We start from the raw sequence: 24,505 nt of genomic DNA on the forward strand, positions 1-24,505 counted from the left end.
GTAGATTAAGTGCAAAGTTGCTCAGCCATAAACCCAAAAAAGTGAACTCAAATTTACCAAAAGAAAAATAAACTATAAACTTATTAGCAAAAAATAAACTCAACGTTTTAATACAAAAAGTAAAGATAACTCACAAATGGCTCCAACAAGTTACGTCTGTCCATGGAGTCTTGCTATTGGGTCCATCTCTGCTTGTCACACTGCACGCTATGACACCAGCAGAGCTCCATTCACCAGTATAAGAATGTCCAGTCACACAAGGGGGTTAATGAGTCTTTGATGTACTTTAGATAGGCTAGTTATTGTTTTAATTTAAAATTTCATACAGAATTTAAATCAAGCCAGTGTAAGTTTGCCACTATCGGAGTAATACATTTAAGGATGCAAAACTCAATTTACATCAGTCGCAGTTCTATTCTATGGTTCAGTCTAAATAGGACGGTAACCGTCTTGTGTCTAGGAAAAATTGGTGGTAGCTCTGTGACTGCATTGGATTTTTTTTTTTTTTTTTTAGCTCTTTGCCACTGATTACAAGTAGTTGCAGTGACCACCTTGTCAACCAGAGGCTGAGCATTCAACACCCCCAACGTATGGGCAACCAATTTCGATTGCAAGGTGAATGTGCAGGTGGGAGCTAATCGATCTCCAAAAAAATCGTAGCCCAATTCAGACTGACTGCAGTTGCTCTCAGAGAGATTGCCAAAGGCTTGCAGATAACTTCTGTCAAATTTATGAATACAGACAGATTACCAACATGCATTTAATATGAGTCTGCAATCAATCTTGGTTAATGAGCGCAACTTGTCAACCAGGTGTCCCTTTGCAATGTGGGACTCAACTTGAACTGTTTGCCAGTATTTGCAGAGGAGTTTCTGAATTTCTGTTTCAAATCTATGAGGCTGGACCTCTGGCTGGACTCCGAACATAAGTAGTTAATGTGGATTTCTGTGTAAGTAGACAGCAAAAGATTTGCAATTTTTTTGCTCATTTATCACAGATAATCGCCATATTATTGCAGTCAGATTGCACATAATTGCCAACTTGACCCCATTCAGTGGCTAAATGATAGCAACTGACTGTGAGCGGCTGCGGACTTTGTCCCCGTCTTCAAAGCAACCATTTCATACTGCAGTCTGCAACCACTGTTTTCTCTGGTGCGACTGTAGGACTATTTATATGCCTTTCATTTACCAATTTTTGATTTGAACAGTCCAAAATGAAGATGATTTAGGGATTGAAGGATTAAAGGAAGTGTTTCTGTTACTCTAAATTATGTTGATTTCTTAAATCTAATTTACCCTTTTTCAGTGAAGTACTTATGAATACTTCATACTACCTCCCCCATCATGAGCGAGTCATTCATTGGTTCAACTAAGAGGACACAAGCAGACATTGCTTAATCTTAAAGGGGAAATATTCTGCTTTTCCTCATTTTCTGCCATATTTTGTATATACTGTGGATGCTCATATTAAACATGAGCAACAGATCAAATAAACAGTAATATCAGTGTTCAGACTTAAGGATGGTGTGTTGAGGTGTGCTTTTGTTTCCATGGCCGTGAGTTTGCTTGGGTTCTGATGATATAAATTTCAACTTCAGACCATGAGTGCGGGCTTCGTGCAGATGTTGGCGTACCAGCTGCACGAAGCCCTCCAAGCGCACTTCATGCTGACTTAACAAATGCATAACAAGCATAACTTCTGAGGGTAACAGCTAATATTTTGAGGGTCACAGTAACCAGCTAATATAAAAGGCCAAGATCCAGACTTCCTGTTCTACGTGCCACTCTTTCTTGCAATCTGATTGTGAATGCAGATAAATTCTAAAAAAAAACCTGAAGTGTCATCAGATCATAGCTAAAGATTTCAAGATTGCATTTTATCCATCACATTCCTGTTTTCCACTGTTTACCTGCCTGCAGCCAAAGCCTGTTCAAACATTATTGTTCAATGCTACTCAGTCAACAAATGGAATCCAGAAAGCTTATACTGTAGTACCAAGCTCTTGTCTCTTTCCTACAGATTGTACATATACAGATGCAGATAACTGTTTACAGAAGTTACTTTTGAAGCTGTAAATCTGTAAGTCTGCCACCATTATCAGTGCCACTATAATGGCTATAAAGGCTCGGGCATAGCAACAGTAACTCAGAGGATGCACCTCAGCAAACAGTCAATTGTCTTTGCTTGTTTCCCTTTATTATTATTAACCACGGCAGCCACCCTTTTCCTCCAGGGATTTTATTTTGATATGCATGCCTGGTGGAAAATATGGCAGAAGGGCTGAGGGGTGTTTTCCATCAGCCTGAAATGGTCTGCAGAGTCCTGCCTACACAGGAATAGAGGAAGTGTTCTAAAGTTAGACAATGCTGCTGCATTTTCAGTATTCGTCCTAAAAGCCCCGAGTGTTACAGGGAACATCAGCAGTCTGAGTGTGTTTGGCTCAACGACTTTCAGGGCATTAGGCAGTAATAGAAGGCAGGCTCCAGGTTCTAATCTGTCTGGTAGATCACAACACATGTTCATATTGAACTTGAGAATGCCGCCATCAGCTTTGATGGCATTTAAAAAAAAAAAAAAAACACCAGTTTTTTTTTTCAGCAAATAATAATAATCAATAGACAACAAAGAAGTGAATTCAATGGAAATAATTTCAGTTATTGAGCAAAAAGGTGTAGGCTGAAACTTTACACCTACCCCTTTCCCAACATATTTATAACTACACCTCTCCAAAACAAAGACCAGAGAAAATAATAAATTAAGAATTAAATAAATATTAAATAAATAGACCTCAGTTTGGTTTACCGCTTGAGTTTTAAATTTTTTTTGAATTTATACAGTGAACTAGACAGCCTCAATTCCTCTGATTGCTGAATTCCTCGTCACAACTGTTCCACAAGTTTAACAGATTTACATCTTTTCTTAATATTTGTTCTGACTCCTGCCTTTTGCTCTGAGGTCACACTTTATCACTCTAATTTTTTCCTCTGAACATAGTTTGAAAGTAGATTATTTTATTCTGTTCAATTAAATGTTAAAATTGTAAGGCAGCTTCATGAATAGTCTGTCAGTTGGTGCATAAAAAGACAGAATATTAGTCTTAGATATTACAACTTAACAATTCAAAATAATCCTTAATTATTGTACACCAGGCCTTGGTGTTGCCTCAGAAAATCCAAAAACCTTTCTTCTCCAAAACTAAGTTCTGCAGTATAACCAGTGATAGCCCAGTGAAGTGTAGAGTGTTATGCATGCAGTACAATGTGTAAACTGAATGTTTTTGTAGCTCAGCTTCAGCTCAGAGGACAGCTCGTTTTTCTGATGAAAATTTGGTTGCAACATCTAATTTAAATGAGCTCACGTGTGGAAAGATGTGTCATTTGTGCTTTTACAATGATTCCTAATTGGTGAATGTCTTTTCAGCTTTACCAAACTCTCTGACACAGCCAAAGAGTTGCACGTTAATTCTTTGACTCCTCATTATTTATTTTGGTGAGCTTTAAAGTTGTGTTCTTTACTTTGTATTTGCAGTAAAGAACGCTGAAGTAGTGCAGCAACAAGAACAGCTAGGATGGAAAGTATCTAACTGGGCCTTGTACTATGAAGCAAGTTCAGCATACCCAGGACATCTTTTTCTTAACCAGCGTCACTTACCCTAACATCAGCAATGAGACTAAATGGTCACACAAAGCTGGATTTCACCTAATAATAAGTCAACCTAGAGTTTACCTCTGAGCATGAGGTAGCATTGGCAGCAATCAGTAACATGGATGTGTCTGGATGAGCCTCTGATTTTACAAAGGAAGACAGAACTAAAATATTAGAAAAATATGACGAGGTTAAACATAATATAAACTGAAAGCAACAAAGCTGCTGCAGACAAAGCAGCTGAGTGTGAGTGTGTGAGGAAGAGTATGGTAATAGAAAATGCCGTATGAATGTGTGAGCACTTGAAGTTTATTTGAGGCCAAAAAACAAGTTGTTGACTTTGTTACTTAGCAGACTTCTCAGTATCACAACTCTCAGAGGGATAATCTGACAGATTACAATTGTTATCCCATTAAATCAGTGTTGATTTGAGACTAGCAAATACAAATAAGTGCCCTGTTTTACTATAATATATTAGTGCCTATAGGACAGTAGCAGAAATGAAGTTGTGAATCTATATTTCTTACTGATGCTCTTTAGGGAAAGGCAAAAAATTTTAGACCCTCTTAAAATCCACACACTGAGGTCTGAGGGATCTTCCAGGAGTGGTGACACTATTTTGCAGAGATCTGAATTATTCAGTAGGCAGTGATTTCATGCTTGTCGATCTGTTACCTTGAACACAATCTGCTCTTGAGCAGGTTAGGTCTGCTGCGTAAGTTACCATGGCGATATGAACCACGTGCATAACATTGAAAACTCAGGGTTAACCCTGAAGTTCCCTGGATGAGCCCAAATCCTGCTGTGTAGTATAGGCCTGCACGCACAGCTTAGCTGTGCGCAGACCCCTTGAATTGGGCTGTGAGTTGCTGGGTTGCTCTGATAGATGGGTTGAAATGTATGTAGTGTATAGATTGTGTATGTTGGATGAGTTTCATACAACTCGAATCATAGAGAAACAGACAAAAATCTTGGATGCACGTATTAAGCTAAATTATGCATTACAAAACTAGACGGTCAACCAAATTAGGAGAGTTTCCCACAAACCCAAACAGGAAGGAAATGCCCTTCATGCCTTCTTCTGACTGGCTTCACCTTACAAACAGAAGAAAGCTTTTAGAGCAGTCTGAATCCTGAGTTTACTTTTGCACTGACGTCAATGTTTTAAACTGTGGTCATGTTTAATAGGAGTATTCATCACATATAAATATACACAATAAAGAAAAGCAGAGTAGGTCCACTGATCTAAAAGGTGTGACCATCTGATGGTAAATCCAAGTCAAATGATCTGGTATAATTCCTCCTTACTAAAATGTCAGTGTTGCATCATCCTTGTACGTGGTGAAATTTGTTGAGCCAAGTAGGATCCATTCCCACAATCATTAGTCATCATCTGCAGCACAATGGGTTAGTTGAAAACAATTTGTCATCCTCCTTTACCAGAACCTTTGCAAGCAAATGACACAATCTCAAAAGACACATAAATCAGCTGTGATGGCAAAAGTCTCCGTGGGCTCCAGCCAACTAAACGTCTTCCTCTCAGCGTGAAGTAGTGTGGAGGTCGCGCAACAGTTTGTGTCATGCTGCTTCTTTTATATTTTTATGTGAAAAACATATATGACTGACAGGTGAGGGGAGCAATAACTGTCATGACTGTCAACTGATTGCCAGCAAGGGAAGCTCCGAATAAACAACAAACAAAATATGAGCTGCAGAAAAAGTTTCATAGCAGCTTTGCACAAAAGTTGTCGCTTGACTGTCCACACTTATCAGAAACACATGCCTTCTCCTCCTCCAAGTTTTTTTTGGGAAAGGAGGGGCACTTATTTTGTTGCTCATTAGCAATTCAAGCAGTGACTCTTTGCTTTGAAGGGCAGCAGATGTCAATTAAGGCTCTAATAAGCTAATGGAAAATGGCCTGTTTTTGGTGTGTGTGTGTGTGTGTGTGTGTTGGGGCTTTTTTTTTTGGATGGAGGTCAGAATGTGGATAGGGGAATAAATTTGCAGCCCTTCAAAGTGATATGCATGACTTTGAAGTTAGAAATCCAGTTGTCTTGAACAGCCAATGTTTGGGTGGCAGTACAATTGACTGACAGACAGCAGAGGCACACATACACACACACACACACACACACACACACACACACACACACACACACACACACACACACACACACACACACACACACACACACACACACACACACACACACACTCTTTCTCCTTTTTCTTCTGCCATATAAACACCCAAATGTAAGGCAGATTTCTGCAGTGTTTGGCTTCAAATGTATCCATCAGGCTGTGCATGTTGTTAGGCAGTAAAAGGTTGTGTTTAATTGTCTGTAATCTGCAGCGCACAGAGAGGAGGTGCAGAGCTGTTCAGGTTTTAACCCACTGTCAAAGCCATACAGTGCCCCCTACAGCTCACTGAGCTATTTTTATTATTTTTTATTTTATTTACCCCATTTTAGCCTCACTGAGATCAAATCTCTTTCCTAAAGGAGACCAGGCCAAGGAAGCAGCCATACAAATGCAAAACATATGAAAAATGCAACTAATGCAGTGTACAATGCAAGAAATACAACATTTGCAAAAATTTGCAACAGAAAACACTTGTGGCCTCATAAGAAAAAATACACAATACATCCTCTTGAGCACATTTCTTATGGTGCCTTTAAATTCAGCAACACATATAAGCATATTTAAGTTTAGAAAAAGTATTGGCTGTCCAAGGTGAGTAATAAGAAAATGGTGTTTTCCCAGATATATCATAACCTGGCATGTTAAAAAGCAGCCGTTTGGAGGAACATAGCTGTTATATGCCTGAGCTGAGACAGAGAAAGATACAGATGCAGATGCAGATGCAGATATAAATGTACCAGTGCTGTTTCCTGTGAGTGGTCAGTAATGCTTGACCCAGTAAGAGACTTTGTATTTTTAATAAAAAATCAGGATGCACAGTGGACTGAATCAAGACTGAATTCACCAAAATCAATTCTAGGCAGGAAAGGAGCTTCCACTACTTTTTTGTGGATACAGAAGTCAAATTTTCACAGCTCAAATCAAAATACACCACACACCATGACTCTTCCTGTCAAAACACATGTAGTGTTTTTACAGGGGCTCATGTGTCCTATTTTTATTATAAAATATGTTCTGAATTTATTTCTTTGCCACTGTCAAATAAATTTAAATGAATTAAAATTAAATTAAATTTACACCAAAACAACACAAAAAAATTTGTAAAACTGCACTTAATTTAAAAAGACAAATTTAAAATAAAACAGTAAATCTGCTGCACATTATTTATTTCTATAACAGTTTTTTTTTAATTAATTTTATTTAACTACTACAGCTGCAACATTCAGACAGATAACTGCTAAAATCTTTCTGAGAAAAGAGTTTTGACGATCCATGAATCAGTTTCTAAGATATGATTAGATATGCTTTATCTCAAAGGTGGGAAATTCCATGTTTACAGCATCAAAAAAAAAAAATCCAAAAACATAACCAATAAAAAAAGTAGGGTAATAAAAGTAGAATAGCACTATAAAATACAGTATGACCCCCCCCCCCCCCCCCCCCCCCAAAAAAAAACTTCATGAAGTAAAAATACTGAAGTGAATTGTGAATTGTAAAATAGAATAAAAACTGCTTACTAAATGCAGTAGAAAACTAGATGTGTAATGCTGTAGCTCTGTGGCTTTCTTCATAGTAGGAATTTAAATTAAATGTCCTAAAATATTGAACAATAAAATGGCTTCTTAAAATAAAAAAAGTACATAACATAACTTAAAACCAAATACAGATGAATAAAAATAGCTTAATGAACGCAGTAGAAAACTAGATGTTATGTAATACTAAAGAAAAGTGTGTTAAGAGAATAAAGTTGAACTTTTAGTATCACCAGGCAGGGGAAAGATCAGGAATAAAGTCAAAATGCTGCCAGAAAATGTTCAGCTCCTCTGAAATTAAAAGCTAACTTTAATCAAATGTCACATTTATTCCCCACATTTCAACTCTATTCTCAAAATGTGAATCTTAATGTGTCCCTCATCCTCCTCCGTAGCTGTTCCGTGATAGTCCATATATTCTGGATTTCCAAAATGCAGCTGAAGAATTTTATAGAGCAGTACTTCTTCCTTTTTAACCTTGTCACCATCAACTGTCTCCTACTCGTCCTTCCAAAGGCCGACACTCAGACTGAAAGAGAACAAAAACAACTACGAAGCGCACAGATTTGATTTTGATTTTGGTGGTTGTTTTATGCTTCAACTGCGTATATTATAGATATCTGGCATCATTTTATATTGGTGTTCATTTTAGGCATTTTACATACTGAGAAGAAGAAAGTACACCATCTTTCAATTCAAAGATTTTGTGTATGAGGACATGATTAAAAAAAAAAAGCATCCCATCCTTATCAATTTCCAAAATTATTTAAATGCAACCTCGCGTGAATAAAATTATTGCTATCATTTAATTTACAAAAGCTAAGCCAAAATGTAGAAGCAGCGTGTGAAAAACTAAGGACATCCCATGATTCAGTAGCTTGTAGAACTACCGCTGGCAGCAATAACTTGAAGTAATCATTTTCTGTATGACTCCATTAGTCTAGTTTCTCACGTCATTGAGGAGGAATTTGGCCCTCTCTTCATTATAACGTTGCTTTAGTTGAGGTTCCCGGGCATTTGTTTATGCACAGGTCTCTTAAGGTGAAGCATTTCAGTCGGTTTGGACCTTTGAATGGGCAGTTGCAACAACTTGATTCTTTTTTTTTTTCTTTTCAGCCATTCTGTTGTAGATTTGCTGCTGTGTTTGGGATCTTTGTCCTCTTGCACGACCCAATTTAGGCCAAGCTTTAGCTTTTGGACAGATGGGCTCACATTTGAGAACTCTGTTATACAGAAGACTTCATGGTCAACTGCAAGGTGCCCAGGGCACAAAAGAAGCCCCAATTATCACCCCTCCACCACCGTGCTCGACAGTTGGTATGAGGTGTTTGTGCTGATATGCTGTGTTTGTTTTCTGTCCAATTATTATGGCCAGACATGTCCACTTTGGTCTCGTTCATCCAAAGGACATTGTTCCAGAAGCCTTGTGGTTTGTTCAGATGCAACTTTGTAAACCTAAGCTGTGCTGTCATGTTCTTTATAGAGACAGGAGGCAACACTTCCGAACAAGCCATACTTGTTCAGTCTTTTTCTAATTTTACTGTCATGAACTTTAACATTTAACATGTTAACTGAGGCCTGTAGAGTCTGTGTCATGGTCCTGGGTCTCTTCCTCTCTGCGTCTGCCTTCCTGCGTCAAGTCTACGTTTGTCTCTGTGTTCAGTAGTTTCCTGTTTTACTTTGTCAGTCTTTGTCTCGTGTCCTCTGTGTTTAGCTTTACTTCCTTGTCTCGTCTACCATGATTACATTCAGCTGTGTTCCCCACCTGTTGTCTGTTACCTGTTGTCTCTTGTCAGAGTCTTGTTGTCGTTGTGGCCGTGATCTGTTCCTGTTCCTCATGTTCCCTGGTTAGTTATTCCTCCCAGTTTAGGTTTGCTTTAGTTTCTGTACTCACCTTGTTTTGTTTTTTTTTTTTTATTAGTTCATGTTCTCAGCTGCAATAAAGGCTCGCTTTTTGTTTATTCACTCCTGGCCTCTGAGTCCTGCATTTAGGTCCTTTATTCTTCTTTATGACTGTATCTTAGAGGTCATTTGTGGTTTAATTTTAGTTGTGTCACAAAAGAATAGAAACGATTTTTGTCTCATTTTGAATGCTTTTCCTTTTATATGTAGCCACTCTTCATCTACTGTAGATAGTTTTTTAGGCCTGTAACATCTAATGCCTGCCACTTGTCCACTTTCCTTAATTGTTATTCAGGATACATTGCACACCATGCAGTGACATGTCAAGTCTTTGGCTAAAAGTTCTTTGAGAATCACCTTGTTGGTGCAAAAATACTATTTTCTGCCTGTCAAACTGTGTTAAATTTGGATTATTTTTTTTTCTTTTTTCTTTTTTTAGATTCAGCTAAAGAAATGTGGAGTTTTTTTTGCAACAGGCTGCTTGCAACAAATTGGCTAAAGATCATTCAAAGCAGAATATAAAAGAAATGAGTGATAGCTTATTTCTTTAGCACAGTACTGCATACACAAGAATCAAACATGAAAATCTGGAGTATGTAAGTGCAGCTGAAGTTTAAGGTTTTGGCATATCTTAGTTTATTGCTAACATTACAATTATTTATCTTACTCGTTTTCTGAAACTGCCGGTTTAAAAAAGCAAGAAAGATCTTCTTAGATTAACTACACATTATTGTGCAATAGAGTAAATGTAGGTAAATAAACACCAAAATGTGTATTTTGGACATTTTTTTGGATATTTTTTTTCCACAAGTCTAAAAGAAGTTATGGTACAAAACCAAAAATAACCCAAAACCTGGAAAAGAATTGACTAATGCATGAAAAAAATAAAGATGCTTTTTCCTGTAATGTCTCACCTTTAAAAAGAAAGTGCCTCACTTTTAAGCAGCAACTCATCACAGAACATTTAAAAATGTTTAAAAGAGCCTGTTGGTCTGATAAGTATGGTCATATTACTGCATGGGCCCACTGGGCACCGGCCCAGGGACCAGTGAGTCAGCTGGAACTTTGGGCTCAAATATAAAATATATACTCATGAAAGAGACACAAAACCACAATATGACGCAGAAGAGAGTTATAGAGTACACGAAAAGAGCAACAAGCAAAAACAGTGTCTTTTTTTTTAACAGGTAGTTAAAATCCACATTGACTCTAATGTGTCAACTAAATGAATTTATCCAATGTTCAGATTTCTGTGGAGGTCTGTAAATAATAAGATAGATAAAGCATAAAAACTTTAAAAATTGTCTCACTGTAAGTACTTGGAGAGTTTTCACTGTGCTGTGTGTTAAAAATGACATATTTTTGCCTTTTAACCGGTCGAATCTCCCCTTAAGTTAAAGAAGCTTCTTACAAAAGATAAACATGTTTCTTTTAAAAAAATAAAAATAAAATCCTCCACTGTTTTGCATGTTCTTTGTATTTTTTACACCATAAACTGTGTCTGAGATCTGCCTGGCAACCTTTTATGTTAATGTAAAAAATAAATAAATATATAAAGCAGTTATGTTTCCATAAGAACCATCCAATTCAGACAGCGAGTAGCCTGATAAGTGGCTCGTTATAGCACCTGATATAGACTGTTTCTAACCACCGCGTGAATAATAGCAACACACATGTGACTCCAACAAATGGTCTGACCACACAAAAATAAACACCCACATATACTCACATACTGCACCTCTTGTTAGTGGAGCATTTCGCTGTGTCCATGTCAGATATGTTGTCCTCGCTCAGCCTGTTCTTTGTTAAATCCGCTCACCTAGTCCTGATTTCCTGGAACTTCAGCTAAAAGGACCTTTGTGGACAAGGAGAATTATATAAGATGAGCACATAATAGTATCCTCTGAACTTGGAAAAACAACCACTTGTCATGAGTCATAATAAGAGCTGAAGGTCATTATACTTCAGTTAAAATGTATTAGGTTTACTACAACCACCCAGTGTCCACCGCTCTGTAGTTTAATTATGTTTCAATTAGCAAAGATGAAAGCATGACCTCCCTCATCTTATTTGGAGGTTATGTTTGGACCTGGAAAGACATTTCCAACTTTCAAAAAAACAAAACAAAACAGCATTTGAGCATGTTTTTGTCCACGTCTGCTTCCCCCGGTTGCTCACCAACAGCTGAGGAATGACTTTAATGGAGTCGGGGGGAGAGGGAAACGAGCGCCAGCCTGAAAGCAAACACTTCACGTCACTGCACACCTGCTTTTGGCCTCTTGGTTCCGTGGGAGAAAACGCACTGAGGTTGCACTTTAGCACATAACCGCCCTGTTTGTTTGGTGCACTCACCACAGACAACAATAGCCAAGTGTCTCTCTGGGCTTGAACAGGCGTGGGTGGGTTTATTTAGGAATTTGGAAATCTGTTTATCTTACCTGTCAGTCATCCGGCTTCAGGTGGCCGTCAGCCAAACGTGGAGTCATTATGGTGAAAAAGTCATCCACAAAGATTATGCTCATTACGTGTTTGTTTTTTTAATTACAGCTTTTGGAGACTCTCACTAGCACTTAGGATCAAATATCAGTCAATAACATTAATTTCCTGGATGTTTTGATTTAAAAAAGGGATTTGATTAAATGACCTTTGAAGGAAAGACACAGATTATTGCTCTTCCACACAGCCTCTAAACTCAGCAGGAACAACAGGAAGCATTCCTGTTAGCCATTTTACTAGGTACACCATAGTACTACCTAGTACTATTGCTGTAATAACTGTATTTAAAAGATGGCTGTAGCCACAGTTAAGTCATCCATCTGTTTGAGGAGTCCCAATTTGAATCTTTGACTTTATTGCCATCCCCATTTCTTTCTTTCTTTTTCTTTTTTTCTTTCTTTCTTTTTTTCTTTTCTTTGTGGGGGGGGGCTTATCAGGTAACACAAGCTACGTTCCAGACAAAGAAGATGGATACCACTCTCCCATATGTTCAACTGAGGTTGAACAAACACATAAAAGTGAGGTTGAGCTGTTAGAACCAATATTTTAAGCAAATCACATCACTTAACCATTGCTAGTGAATCTCTTACACCCCCTTGTAATGAAGGGGTGTAAGTTTTAGTCCAAGTTTTAGTCAAGAAAATCCTGAAAAAATCTGGCATATTTCATTATTTACTCCAGTCCGACATTTATATTTGTCTCCAGCATCTCACACCACCCGTTTTAATATTACTTTTGCACAAACTGCACTTTCAATGCAACAATTTCACCATGGAGTTACAAAATTAATTTTAAAGTGTTCTGTTTATTTGAGCAGATTTGCAATGTGTACCATACATAACTGCGTTTTTGTTAAATTATTATAATGGAGGCGGGTATTTGTCAGGGGCAATGTTTAAGAAATTCCAACTGGTAATACAGCAGAAACACAACGCTGTAAAAGAAGCTGCCACTCAGTCATTTAGATGTCCCAGTCTCTGTAAATATTTGCTCTAAAGCTCCATGACACTGGCTGACAAAAACTAAACTCTTCTGTATTTTTATGTTATTTTAGTTGATTTGTAAGTACACAAATACCATTTCAGACACTTTATTTATACTGACGTTTTCCCCTCGCCCCAACTGGCTACAGAGCCTAGTTCTGTCAAAGGTCATCTCCCTACAGTCTTCATGTGCTGTTAAGAAGGTATCATTGGGCTTATATTATAATGTTTTAAAGCACCCTGAGATGACCAATGTACTGCTTTGCCACTAGGAATTAAAGTGGACCTTTTATGCTCACTTCCAGCACCATATCTTTTATTCCTGGGTTCTAATTAGAGTAGCTTTGAGGGATTCACGTTTCAAAATGGTCCCTGCTGCAGCCCCTCAGTTCATCCCATCTTAAACAAGCACCGTCCCTTTAAGCCAGATTTATTCTGATTGGCTGCCCCTAGTAACAGCAACATTTGAATAGGGGCATGGAGCAACGCTGAGATGACCATATAAAGATATATATTCTTTCGGTGACATCATACAGAGCCAAGAGTAGAAAAAAACTGAGGAACTGAGTGTCTGCTAATCTGCTTTTCCTTATTTTTTGCGATATAGATAGATAGATAGATAGATATGGATATAGATATTGGAATATTTTGCAAGCAGCAAGTTAGCTTGGCTGTCTGACAGCAGGAGACAGCTTGCCGGGGCTAAAGGTGTGTTTTGTTTTGGTAATCTGTGCAAAGAAAACAAAGTCTATGAATGGCACATTGTGGTTCACAGGTGGTTTTGTGTCAAACTGTTTTCTTTTGCCACTGTGAAACCTCGTGGTGAGCCTCTGTGTCTAAGCAAATGGACTTCGTGGCAGTTGACACGACAGCCTCCCTTTTTTTTTCTTGTTGCTGTCTTGTGATGCTGAGTTTGTGGATTTTTTTCCCTGCCTTTAGGTGTAGGCCTTTATGTATAAAAGATTTCTTCCTCTGGACTTTTGATATTTGAATAAATTTGTCAGTGTGCTACTTTTCCTGACCAGGAGTCACACAGTGGTGACACAGGTGAGAAACTTTTTATAAAGATGGGTGCACCAATCTGTGTGTGTGTGTGTGTGGGGTGGGGGGTGGGGGTGGGGGTGGGGGTTTGTGTTAAACCTTTGTTCTGTTTCCTTCTCACCACATTTCAGCCTCACTGACCCTATATCCTGTTATAGCCTGGGGTATTTCAGTGATTTCACACGGTGGTGAAAAAACAGCAGCATTTAGAGCAGCCTCCAGTGTTTGCCACCAGCTTCTCAGTTACTGGAAATCCTGGGATTGAGTGAACTTACTGTAACAGCACACCTGCCACAAACATGCTGACACACACACACACACACACACACAAAGGAGCAACAACAAGGAGGAAAACAAGTTTATGACAACATTTTGCCACCCGCAAACCCTTTGGCCTCAGCCCAGCACTGCCCAGAGCCAAACCACACAGGCCTGACATACAGCATGAAGCTGTCTGTTGTCTGTTCACTGTTACTCATTACCTATTCTGGCCCTGTGATTGGAGGAAATAGGGCACAGACAGCTCCTCCCGAGGGCACCCACCTGTGGCATATCAGCCTTGAGGGCAGGGGCAGGACTTGACCAAACCTCATGACTCAGGCATTACGTGCGCAGCCGGTGTCAAGTTGAGACATCTATGGGATTCGATGGTTGCATCATTTGCAAATTTGGAGGCACTTGTGTTAGCATATCTGACTGAATGTCTAGGTACAAAGGTACATTTTAAATTGATGAAGCAACTTTTCTTTGAAAACAATACAGGAGAAAAACACTGAAGGAAACAAATTTCCATTCATTCCAGCAATGTTTGCATTAAGTTGACCTCTCTGTGAAAGACCTTCAAAAGATATAATCCTCAGCAGACTCCTTTTGTTTGTGTGGTTTTGCACACTTTGCAGTGATAAATAAATAGCTTAACTAGGGAAGGATTTTGGCCCTGAAGGTTTTTCTTCACATTTTGACACTCACAGTTCCAAACAAAACATTTTTTTTTTTAACTTTGATGGAAGGTTTTCCAACTGTTATGTGCACTATGAGGAGATGAAAAAAATCCAACCAAAGCATTCCTTCAAGTAGAGGAATCCTTTATTTTTTATTTTCCAAATCCCATGAGGGATTTCTATTTGTAAATACTGTAGTTACCCACTGTGTTTTCTCTCAGCCAGGCGCCAAGGCTACCCAAAGCAGGGGAAACCATCCATGGTCACAAGTTCTTCATCGGCTTTGGAGGAAAAGGGGCCAACCAGTGCATACAGGCTGCCAGACTTGGGGTCAAAACCGCTATGGTCTGCAAGGTATGACACCTCAATCAAAGTTTGCAGCTGTGTTGAATTCTTGCATTATTATGTGTTCTATCTTTTTAAAAAGAAACTCTTTTCCTTGTCCACCCTTTGGCTCGTCCACATCTTAGTCAGTGCAGATAATCAGCCATCAGCTACCAAAGCCCACCAACTGTTTAACAACTCCTCAAAACCTTTTAGCTTCGTTCACACTTCAGTCATTTCACTCTATCGACTCTCCGTGCTTCATTTTCTCTTGATCAATACCGTACCACATGCATACGCCCACCTACGCTTGCGCGCCTTCAAACAAGCTTATTCCCATACCGTGCAACCCCAAGTCTCCAATCAGTAAGCTCAGTGTGGCCTTTCAACCTGAGCACTAAAGCACCAAAGCCCCACCTCTGTCAGAACAAAGAGGCCCGATCGATAACAACCCAGTGCGGGAGGAGCTCTCCGGGCATGGGGAGAACCCAAAAATAGACACCCGGGCTTGTCAAAAACAGCCAAGACGGAAGGCCGCTCTTCAAAGAGAATGGGGCCAAGCAGCCAATACCATCCCAACCCATCATCACAGGCAGCTAGAAGTGCCCGCATTTTGGCACGTTTTTTGGAAAGCGTGGGTTCGAAGTAAGCGCCTCGGGGCAAGGTGGGGACCCCTTCCACAACCCAAAGTAGCTACAGATGTGGACATCCCAGAGCGGATCAGGGGAAGAGGGGCAGGAGGGAAAGAAAACGAAAGCGAGGTGGGCATGAAGAGGCGTGAAGGCGGGGTTATCGTGTCTTCAAGGCTTGGCGCAGCTGGTCGTGTGTTTGCGCGTGTGTGCGTTTGTTGACTTTTGTGTGTTCGTTTTTGCACATTTTCGGCGGCGGCACCATGCCAGTATGCTGGCAGGGCACACGAAAATCCAGCCCAACTGAGATTTGAGTATACCACTTTTCAAAAGTTGCCGCTAACCAAGTCTGACCCAGCTTGACACTCTCTTTGTTGTAATCGTTTTGCCTTCAATCTTTTCTAGGTTGGAAAAGACTTCTTTGGAGACAATTACATCCAGAATTTCAAGGACAACAGCGTCCACACAGGTAAGAAAGAGGGTTTTTCACATTGCATGCCAAATTGGTTTCCATGTTCATGGTGCATTGCAAGAAGTTCACATTCAGAGCAACCCTTTTTTTTTAGTCTGTATTTTGTCAATTATTTTCAAGGCTTTTTGGATACACTGGCAAGTTTTCTCTATTGTTAAATCATTTGGCTTTGTTAATACTGAAGGAACTATAGTTCTGCTCCGAGTTCTGACACTTAATAGGGTTTATATTTTAACATTCTGCTTGCCAGAGGTGTGAATGATGAATATTTCATTTTGCAGGAAAGACAAATGCTTTCAATCTCTTTTGCAGAATTTGTCAAGCAGAGCTCTGATGCAGCTACGGGAGCTGCCTCCATCACTGTCGACGATGCGGGTAAATGCTTCTGCTGCTAACCTACGGCCTTGCTAACGTGGTCTTATGCATGCACAACCTAGAGTGCATGTGGGCCTATGAGTGCACTCTTTCTACTACACATGCACAGGACAGTTTAGCTCATTGAGTCACTGCTGCTGTAATACTTATAGGCATACAAACACTGAGATGCACAAGAGCATCAAACCATCCCGAGTATCCACCAGGAACACTCAGATATATCAGCCATTATCAGATGATATAAGGTGGCTTTTACCAATACTCATGGATGATATTTATATGTTGTGAGTGCATAAACTTTGTAATGAAGAGGTGAAAGGAAAATTTCTTTGTTTCCCTGGCACAAAAAATGGGACTAAAACAACAAGTTATTTTAAGTTATTTTAAAGAGTGGTATCAATATTAGCCCAGAATTTCACCATGGTTGCATCCATCCATCCACAGAATAATCCCATGTGATCAGACCTGAGCCTTTCGACACGGAGAGCAATTTCATCTATTTAATAGCAGAGAGGCAAAGCGATTGCTTTAGTGTTAAAATGTCTTTTAAATCAAATGTGTTTAACTGTTTAAGGAACAAAGATGAATAACGTTTAGGAAACGACACACAAACCAAATATCAGATTCAGATCAAGTTTATTACAGGTAAATAAAACTAAAGAAAAACTAAAGGTATGAAAAAAAATATTTCTTTCTACAGAAATAAAAAGCAGACTTTTTTTTGGCGGGGGAGGGGGGGTTCTAGTGTTTATTTGGAAATAATCAAAATCAAATAAAAATGTACAGAAGATGCCTTTAGTTTTAATTTGTGTCAGTTTGGTCAAATCTTTAAAAATAATGATGTCAACATGACCCTTAATATAATATTAATAACACTGAAACAAAATATTTTCAAATTAATTATTGTGGCCAAAATAACTAATGATAATATTATTATTATTATTATCATGAATTCAGGAGAGTTTGGCCATCTGACCATCCTGAGCACCTCCTAGGTGAGATGCTTTGGGAGTGTCTCAGGGAGAAGAGCCTGCGCATGCTGGAGAGATTTATGTCTCTTGGCTGACGGTATCGCGTCTGTCCAGGAGCGCTCGGGGGGCACTGAGGTCTTTCCAAGAGGCCGGTTCTCTGCTTAAACTGCTGTACCCACAACAAAGACAAGTGGTAAAAAATAGGTAAAATGATATATGAAAAAATAAAACAAACAACAACAACAACAAAAAAAAAACAGGTCATGGTAACTTAAGCTTTAAAAAAATCAGATACACAATTATTTTTCAATATTATAACATATTGTCATATTATAACATTATTATAACATTATTATTGGCACAAAATCTGTATTTTGTGTTTTACCCTGTGAGCATCATTGATGATGACCATAGCCCTACTTTCTGCTATCAGAATATAAAATTTTTGTTTTTGCTTTGTTCAAAAAAAAAAAAAAAAAAAAATTATTACAAAAAATATTTTTATATAAAAATATTTTTGTTTTTGTTTCTTTTTTAATGTTAAACATTTTAGAAAACAAAAACCTTACTCATTCTGATAGCATAAGATCAGGGTTAGGGTCATCACTAATGATGGCCTACACCTCAGATGGTTAAATATAATAATTATCTGAAATTAGTTGAAATTAAATTGAACTCAAAGCAGATATTATAAATCAAATGAAAATAAAAATTCACATAAAATACGAAACTATAATAATCCTGAATATTTGAAGTATTTAGTTACAAATTAATGGTTATAATTTAAGCAATTTTTGATGTCAAGAGCTATTTTTTTCTCAAAAATTGCTCTCATATTTAAATTAATATTACATTATTATTATTCTCATATTTAAAATGACAACAGCTTCCAAAATACTGGAAACTTTTACTGCCAGTAACTTTTATCAAGGATCTAACAGGTTGTTTGTTTGCATTTACACAATAGCTTAAAAGACACACATTTAGGGAAATTAGTCCACTGTGATAGTGAGAAAATGACAGATTATTTGTCAGATTTTGTTCTTTGTTATTGTTAATGCTGCTCCACTCTCTTATTCACATTAAGGCTTCCTCGACCACCCCTGCTTTCTCACTATCCTGCTGTTTTAAGTTTGAATGTGGGGTAACCAACGGATTTACCAAATGTCTGGCATGGACTGTCTGAAATCCTGCAATCAGAAATGTTGCACACTGCAATATCCTGACATTTCACTGAGGAGACTTTGAGCCATATTACATACGCAGAATTGCAATATTTATTTTTAAACATTTTAATATAGAACTATTATTGTTACTATTGAGGTTCGTGCTACTTTATTTGTTTCCGTAGATAGATTTGGTTTGCAGTGGGTGAGTCATCCATCCTCACTTGCACACTTTTCAAAACACAGACAGAAACATAATACAGCATAGTGCCAAAAAAATGAAATCATGCAAGATATACCAGCTAAGATTTGTTCCTCTGAATGATGTCTGCTGAAACAAAGCTGTTTTTATACTGTGTTGTTCTGCACTGAGACTTCAAGCCTTTGTCCAAAAGAAAGAAACTGAAACTCTATAAAAGGGGTATGAGTTGTCAAGTACTGTACAATCGAACCCACTAACTGCTGCAACTGTCTGGTATCCAAAGGCCAGCTGTGGCTCACCAATCAGCACAATTTGATGGATAAAAGCATGATAAAATCATGGACGTAACCACTATGGCGTCACCCACTGGTTTTAGCTCTGCATTTTAGAACATTTTCAATATGAAAGGCCGTAGTCTTTCAGTTCATTTTTAATGCTGGAAAGTTTGGCATTTCTCATGGGAATGTTTGGGATTTGATGCACATTTGGAAACAGCATCAGGTGGCCATTAGAGGAACTGCAGTATTTGGTGCCTCTGTGTTGGATTCATTTTCATCTCTGAAAGCTGCTGCTTACAAAAATAGGATCATCATAGTTTGCTCGGTGTGGCAATATGAGCGTTTAGTCTAGTATGTCAGATACTTGCTTCCATTGGTCACACATGGCTTCACACTTTTCTTCGAAGTTCAGTTTTGAGCTGTTAATGTAAGTATTTTGTCCTGGGCCGTTGGCCCGGTGTTTTCTGTTTCTTGTATGAGGTTCTGTTTTTGTTGTATTTCTAGTTGTGTTTTTTAGTTGAGATTCTCGGTTTGCTGTAGTTTTGTATTCTGTTTTTGGTTAAAGTTATTTGTGCTTTATTCTGGTTTCACTTTGTTCTTGTCTCCCCTGTGTCTGTGTACCTGTATCTGTTTTGTCTCCCTGTCTTGGCCCTTTTTTGTGTTTAGTTTCCATTCCCGTTGTTTCCTTGTGTGTGTGGTGTTCAGTTTTCCTTTCCAGCAGCTTTAGAGTTTAGTTCTCCCTGTGTTTTCCCTTAGTGTCCCTCCCTTATGGTGTGGAGTCTCTTGTGTCTGTTTTCCCTAGTGTGTATGTGAATTCTTGTGTGGTGTGTCTGTGTTGGTATTTTATTTGGTCACTTCCTGTTTTATTTTGACAGTCCTGTGTTCCCTGTGCTTTGTGTTTGGTTTTGCCTTCTTTGTGTTATTAGTTTCATTTGGTTCACCTGTTGTTCCCGGCTGTTTCCACTCTCCCTAATTTCCTTGTGTGTATTTAAGCCCTCAGTTTTTCTCTGTTCTTTGTTGCATTGTCGACTGTGTTCCCCGTAGCTGTGTGTCCCCCTGTTCAGTAGTTTTCCCTTTTTCTCCCAGGCTTGGTATTTTCTCTTTAGTTCAGCCTTGGTAGAGGTTTTGTTATTGTATTTCAAGTTTTTGTATCTTGTGAGCCTCCAACAATAAAGCTGTTCGAGTTTAGCTCTGCTTCATGCGTCCTGCATTGGGGTCCAACCCTGCTTGCCACACAGCCTCATGTGACATATTTTGGTAAAACCTGTGTTTTAAATGCAGCAGAATCCCATTTCAGTAGCTGAGAATTAGTTGTAAATTCAGAGATATAGATTCATTAGGCCTGGCTACACCTGAGCAGTGTGGTGGATGTTTTGATGCATATTTCTGAAGGCAGCGACCAGTGGAGCATCTACATTTATATGTTTGTTTTGAAATACACTCCAAAGTATCCTAGTCCTACGGAGAAGTTCCTGCAGTGGAAAAGCAGCTCTTCTGCACTGCTGGTTAGAGATGGGAAATATTTTCTCTCTAACCGAAAGTTTAAAAACTAAAATTTACAGTAATTCAGCACAGCTTATCTCTGCTCATATCATGGCATATTTATAATCCTGACAATTCCTGACAAGTCTCATGTGTCTCTGTGGGTGTCCGCGGACAGGTGAGAATGCCATTGTGATTGTGGCCGGTGCCAACATGCTGCTGGGCACCGAGGAGCTGCAGGTTGCTCTCCCAGCCATCAGTCACACAAAAGTCCTGGTATGCCAGCTGGAGATCACTCCACAGACGTCCCTGCAGGCAATGCGCATGGCTCACGACAACAAAGGTGAGTCAGTATATCCTCCTCATGTTTCTGAAGTCAGAAAGTCAATTATTTATAAGCAGAAACCTTTTAAAACATTTGATAATTCTGCATAAAAGCATTTGTGTGTATATTTTGTAGTTACATATTACAGTTAGTTGTTTGCGCCTTAAATAATCACAGGTATATATTGGCTTATATCTCTGTTAACATTCCTTTGTGCTCCAGGACCATGTTAATGCTGAGATTTCTAAGAATTTGAAAAACATCTTCAGGACATGAAGTTGTTTAATCAGTGTGATATATCCAAACTATTATCCAGAACAAAGAGCAAATCTAGTTTAATAACACAGTACTTATAAAAGCAAAACAGAGGCTGTGGACTTGTGGCGTTACAATGGATCCTAGTAATCACAGCGAAGGAAAATGAGTCCCAAAAAGTATCAAAGTGTCCATAGAAACTTCTCAAACTTCTTCTGCAATGTAATCCACTGCACAGAGGCCATCTGTGTGCTCAGTATGTTCCAAACTTTCAGAACTTTGCCAAAAAATATGACTATATGAACTGCTTCTGCCCTAATCCTCATTCATGTCCATGTTGAGCCTTCTCCTTTGGCCAGACTTGGCTGAGCAGAGGTTTCACATTGGTCTCCTTTCAAGCATTTACTGGCTAAAAAGAGTTTAAAAAAAAAAAAAAAAGGGAGAAAATTTAGTCAGGTAGTAATAATTAGTTGCACTCTTTGTTTATTATTAAAATCTGTTCCAGCTGCTGTGATTTTAAACAGACCACAACCCAGAGGAAAAGTTTCCTGCTCACAGAAGGAAGCCAAAATATCACAGAAACAGGCCTTGTTTGCAGCCAGAGTCTAAGAAGTAGCAAGCAGAGTCGGGGATAATATGTTTCATTGCTGTGCAGACTTGCTGTACGCTTTTTCTGAAAAAAGTGCAAGGACAAGATATGAAATATTGAAATTTGATTATTTTCTTTTAAAATATCTGCAAATTTGAATTTGACACAAGTATAAACATCTGATGAACCCTTACCCTATTTGAAGAAAAATAGAAGGATTTTGTTTTGTTGTGTTTGTGTTGTAGATTATTTATTTTTCTCCAGATTGCCAAGATGCTGAAGAACAAGTTTTCAAAAGCCAGAAATCACATTCTGATGGCACAGGGATTGAGACGGGGTTAGGATTACAGGGAGGGGGTTAGGGCTGTCATCACCAGTGATGACTTAGAGCGCACAGAGTAACACAACTGGTTATAAAAAGAGTCTTTCAGGAGCACAGATGGGAAGAAGTTCACCACTCTGTGAGAGTTTATGCGGGCAATTAATTCAACAATTTAGGAAGAACTTCTGTTAACATGAATTTTTGGATTCATTAATAATTCATTAGAAGATTAAGAAAATTCAGAGAAATCTCTGTGCCCAAGGGACAAGGCTGTAAACCAGTACTGAATGTTGGCAATTTTTAGCTGATTATGTGTTAAAAAACAAACGTCATGTGTACACAGCTCATTGCTGTATCCACAAATTAAGTTCAAAGTCTACCAAGCAAAGAGAAAATGAGAGAAATAACATCCAGGTATGCTGTTACCCCCCCCCCCCCCCCCCCCTCCCCCTGGGCCCGAGCTTATTTAAGATGCACTGACTCCAAACGGGCACCTGTCCTGTGGTCTGACCAATCAGAATCTGACCGTGTTTGGAAATAATGGTCTGCATCCTCCAGGCTAAGGAGGAGAGGGACCACCCAGCTTATTAGCAGCACCCAATTCAAAGCCAGCATCTGTGATGGTAACTTGGGCATCTGTTGAGGTCCCATTAATGCTGAATGATATATACAGGTTTTGGAGCAATTTATTTTCATAACTTTTGTTTAACCAAGAAAAAAAAAAAATCCAGTTTAAGATTAAAAATGTCTTATGCATGACCATCCTGGGCTGTCACTGGTAGGATTTAGTTCATTTTCTGAAGAGGATGCACCCTCCCAGTATATTCATCTGTGGTGCTAAACCAAAGTCATATAACTCCCATGTGGAGTGCCCAAAGGTCATAGGTGGCACTAATGCCAAACTTCAGGAAAATAGATGGCAAATCTCAATTCAGTAATTAATTTTGCCATGCCAACAAACATGCTAATGTTTCTGCCTTGTAGCCTTCATCAGAGCATGAAACAAAACAGAGAGGTCATATCTTCCACACAGATAACATTCCAGCTCCATAACGCTGAACCCTGCGGAGCTTTAAACAGTGTTATCCACTCAGCCACTGTATCTTTCAGCAGGACAACGCCAGACCTTTATCCAGCACCAAGGCTCCGTAGGAAGAGTCTAGCTGCCTCCAGACCGGTCAACAACTGAAACGATTTGGAGCATTATGACCACAAAAATATGACAGAGACCCCAAACTGTTGCACAAGAACAGTGTTTGACTTTAAAACTACATCAGCTGGTTCCCAGATACTTTCAGTGATGCAACACAAAGGAAAAACATGCTCCTGTTCATGCTCCCCCGCCCGGCTTGTGACCCAGAATTTGAGAAGATGAATGTATGGATGCGTGCATGATAGATGGAAATATAACATTTATTTAGCTAATGCCAGAGCTACAGATATCACTGATTCTAATGTGCATGTTTGCTGGCTTTATGGCAGATAATCACTTGTAATAACTTTATATTTTATCAAAAAAACAAAAAAACAAAATGGACCTCACATTTGAACTAACCAGAAGACATGTCTGTTATTTCTTTCCTTTCTACTCCCTCTCTATCACTGTGCTTTGGCCTTTTGGATAGTATATGAAATCCCCTCTTTTACACATTTATGATATCAGAAATGTGGAGGAGAACACTGCAACCAAAACAATTTTACTGTCCACTTTTTTTTCAGCTCTTTCTACAATGACTTTTTGCCCCATTCTCAAGGGCTTCCTTTTGAAACAAACATTTTTGCCTTTGCATGTGGTTGCTAAAGAATGTGGTTCCCCATTCTTTAAGGGGACTCTAAAGCAACTGAATTATGAAGATCAAGTAATTACTGCAGAGCACAGTTACAAAATCTTGCTTTAAATGTGGTGTCCTGTGTATGCTTTTAGATCATCGGTTGGTTTGATAATCTGTTGCACAATGCCTTCTTTGTAGGCTAGAAAAACAGAGTAGAGACAGCTAAAATCCTTCTAAATCTGTCATGTGACTTTGCTGTTTGTATCTCACAATCTTTCCTTAGAAAGAGGCTTCCCACTGACTTTTATCACTTTATCAAGTTAAGCATGAGAATTTGACAGAAGTAGTCTTTTCACTATCGCATCCGTACACACATTTCTAGCACAGGATTTGTGCAGTCTAGCACCAACAAAGCCCTATTTTAGACCACCACCCTCCCTCTGTCCCTTCCTCCCTCCACCTTTCTTTCATAACCAGGTTACTGAGCTAATCATCTTTAACAGCATCCTATTATTAGCAGCGGTCCGCGTCATCCGAGACGTCTGGGGAGCCTCTCGCTCCTGTCATTAGGGCCTGTCGTCCATAATCGCTCGCTGCAGGCTGCCAGTACGAACGAGTCGCAGCCATCGCCGTGTTGCAGATGGGATACCCAGATGGC

The 24,505-nt window shown here is 38.9% G+C and overlaps 1 protein-coding gene across 2 annotated transcripts in view; it reads left to right on the forward strand.

The window, feature by feature from the left end:
• rbks (ribokinase) overlaps positions 1–24,505 on the forward strand; it is a 65,961-nt gene that overhangs the window by 9,595 nt on the left and 31,861 nt on the right. The window contains exons 3-6 of one of the 2 annotated variants that reach the window (XM_030718722.1): positions 14,907–15,039; positions 16,044–16,107; positions 16,423–16,485; positions 20,763–20,927. In XM_030718722.1, coding sequence (XP_030574582.1) covers positions 14,907–15,039; positions 16,044–16,107; positions 16,423–16,485; positions 20,763–20,927 — 425 coding nt within the window. The remainder of the gene's footprint in view (positions 1–14,906; positions 15,040–16,043; positions 16,108–16,422; positions 16,486–20,762; positions 20,928–24,505) is intronic. The other variant, XM_030718723.1, reaches the window with a different exon arrangement.

This window comes from Archocentrus centrarchus, chromosome 22 (assembly GCF_007364275.1).
Source record: "Archocentrus centrarchus isolate MPI-CPG fArcCen1 chromosome 22, fArcCen1, whole genome shotgun sequence".
NCBI lineage: Eukaryota > Metazoa > Chordata > Actinopteri > Cichliformes > Cichlidae > Archocentrus > Archocentrus centrarchus.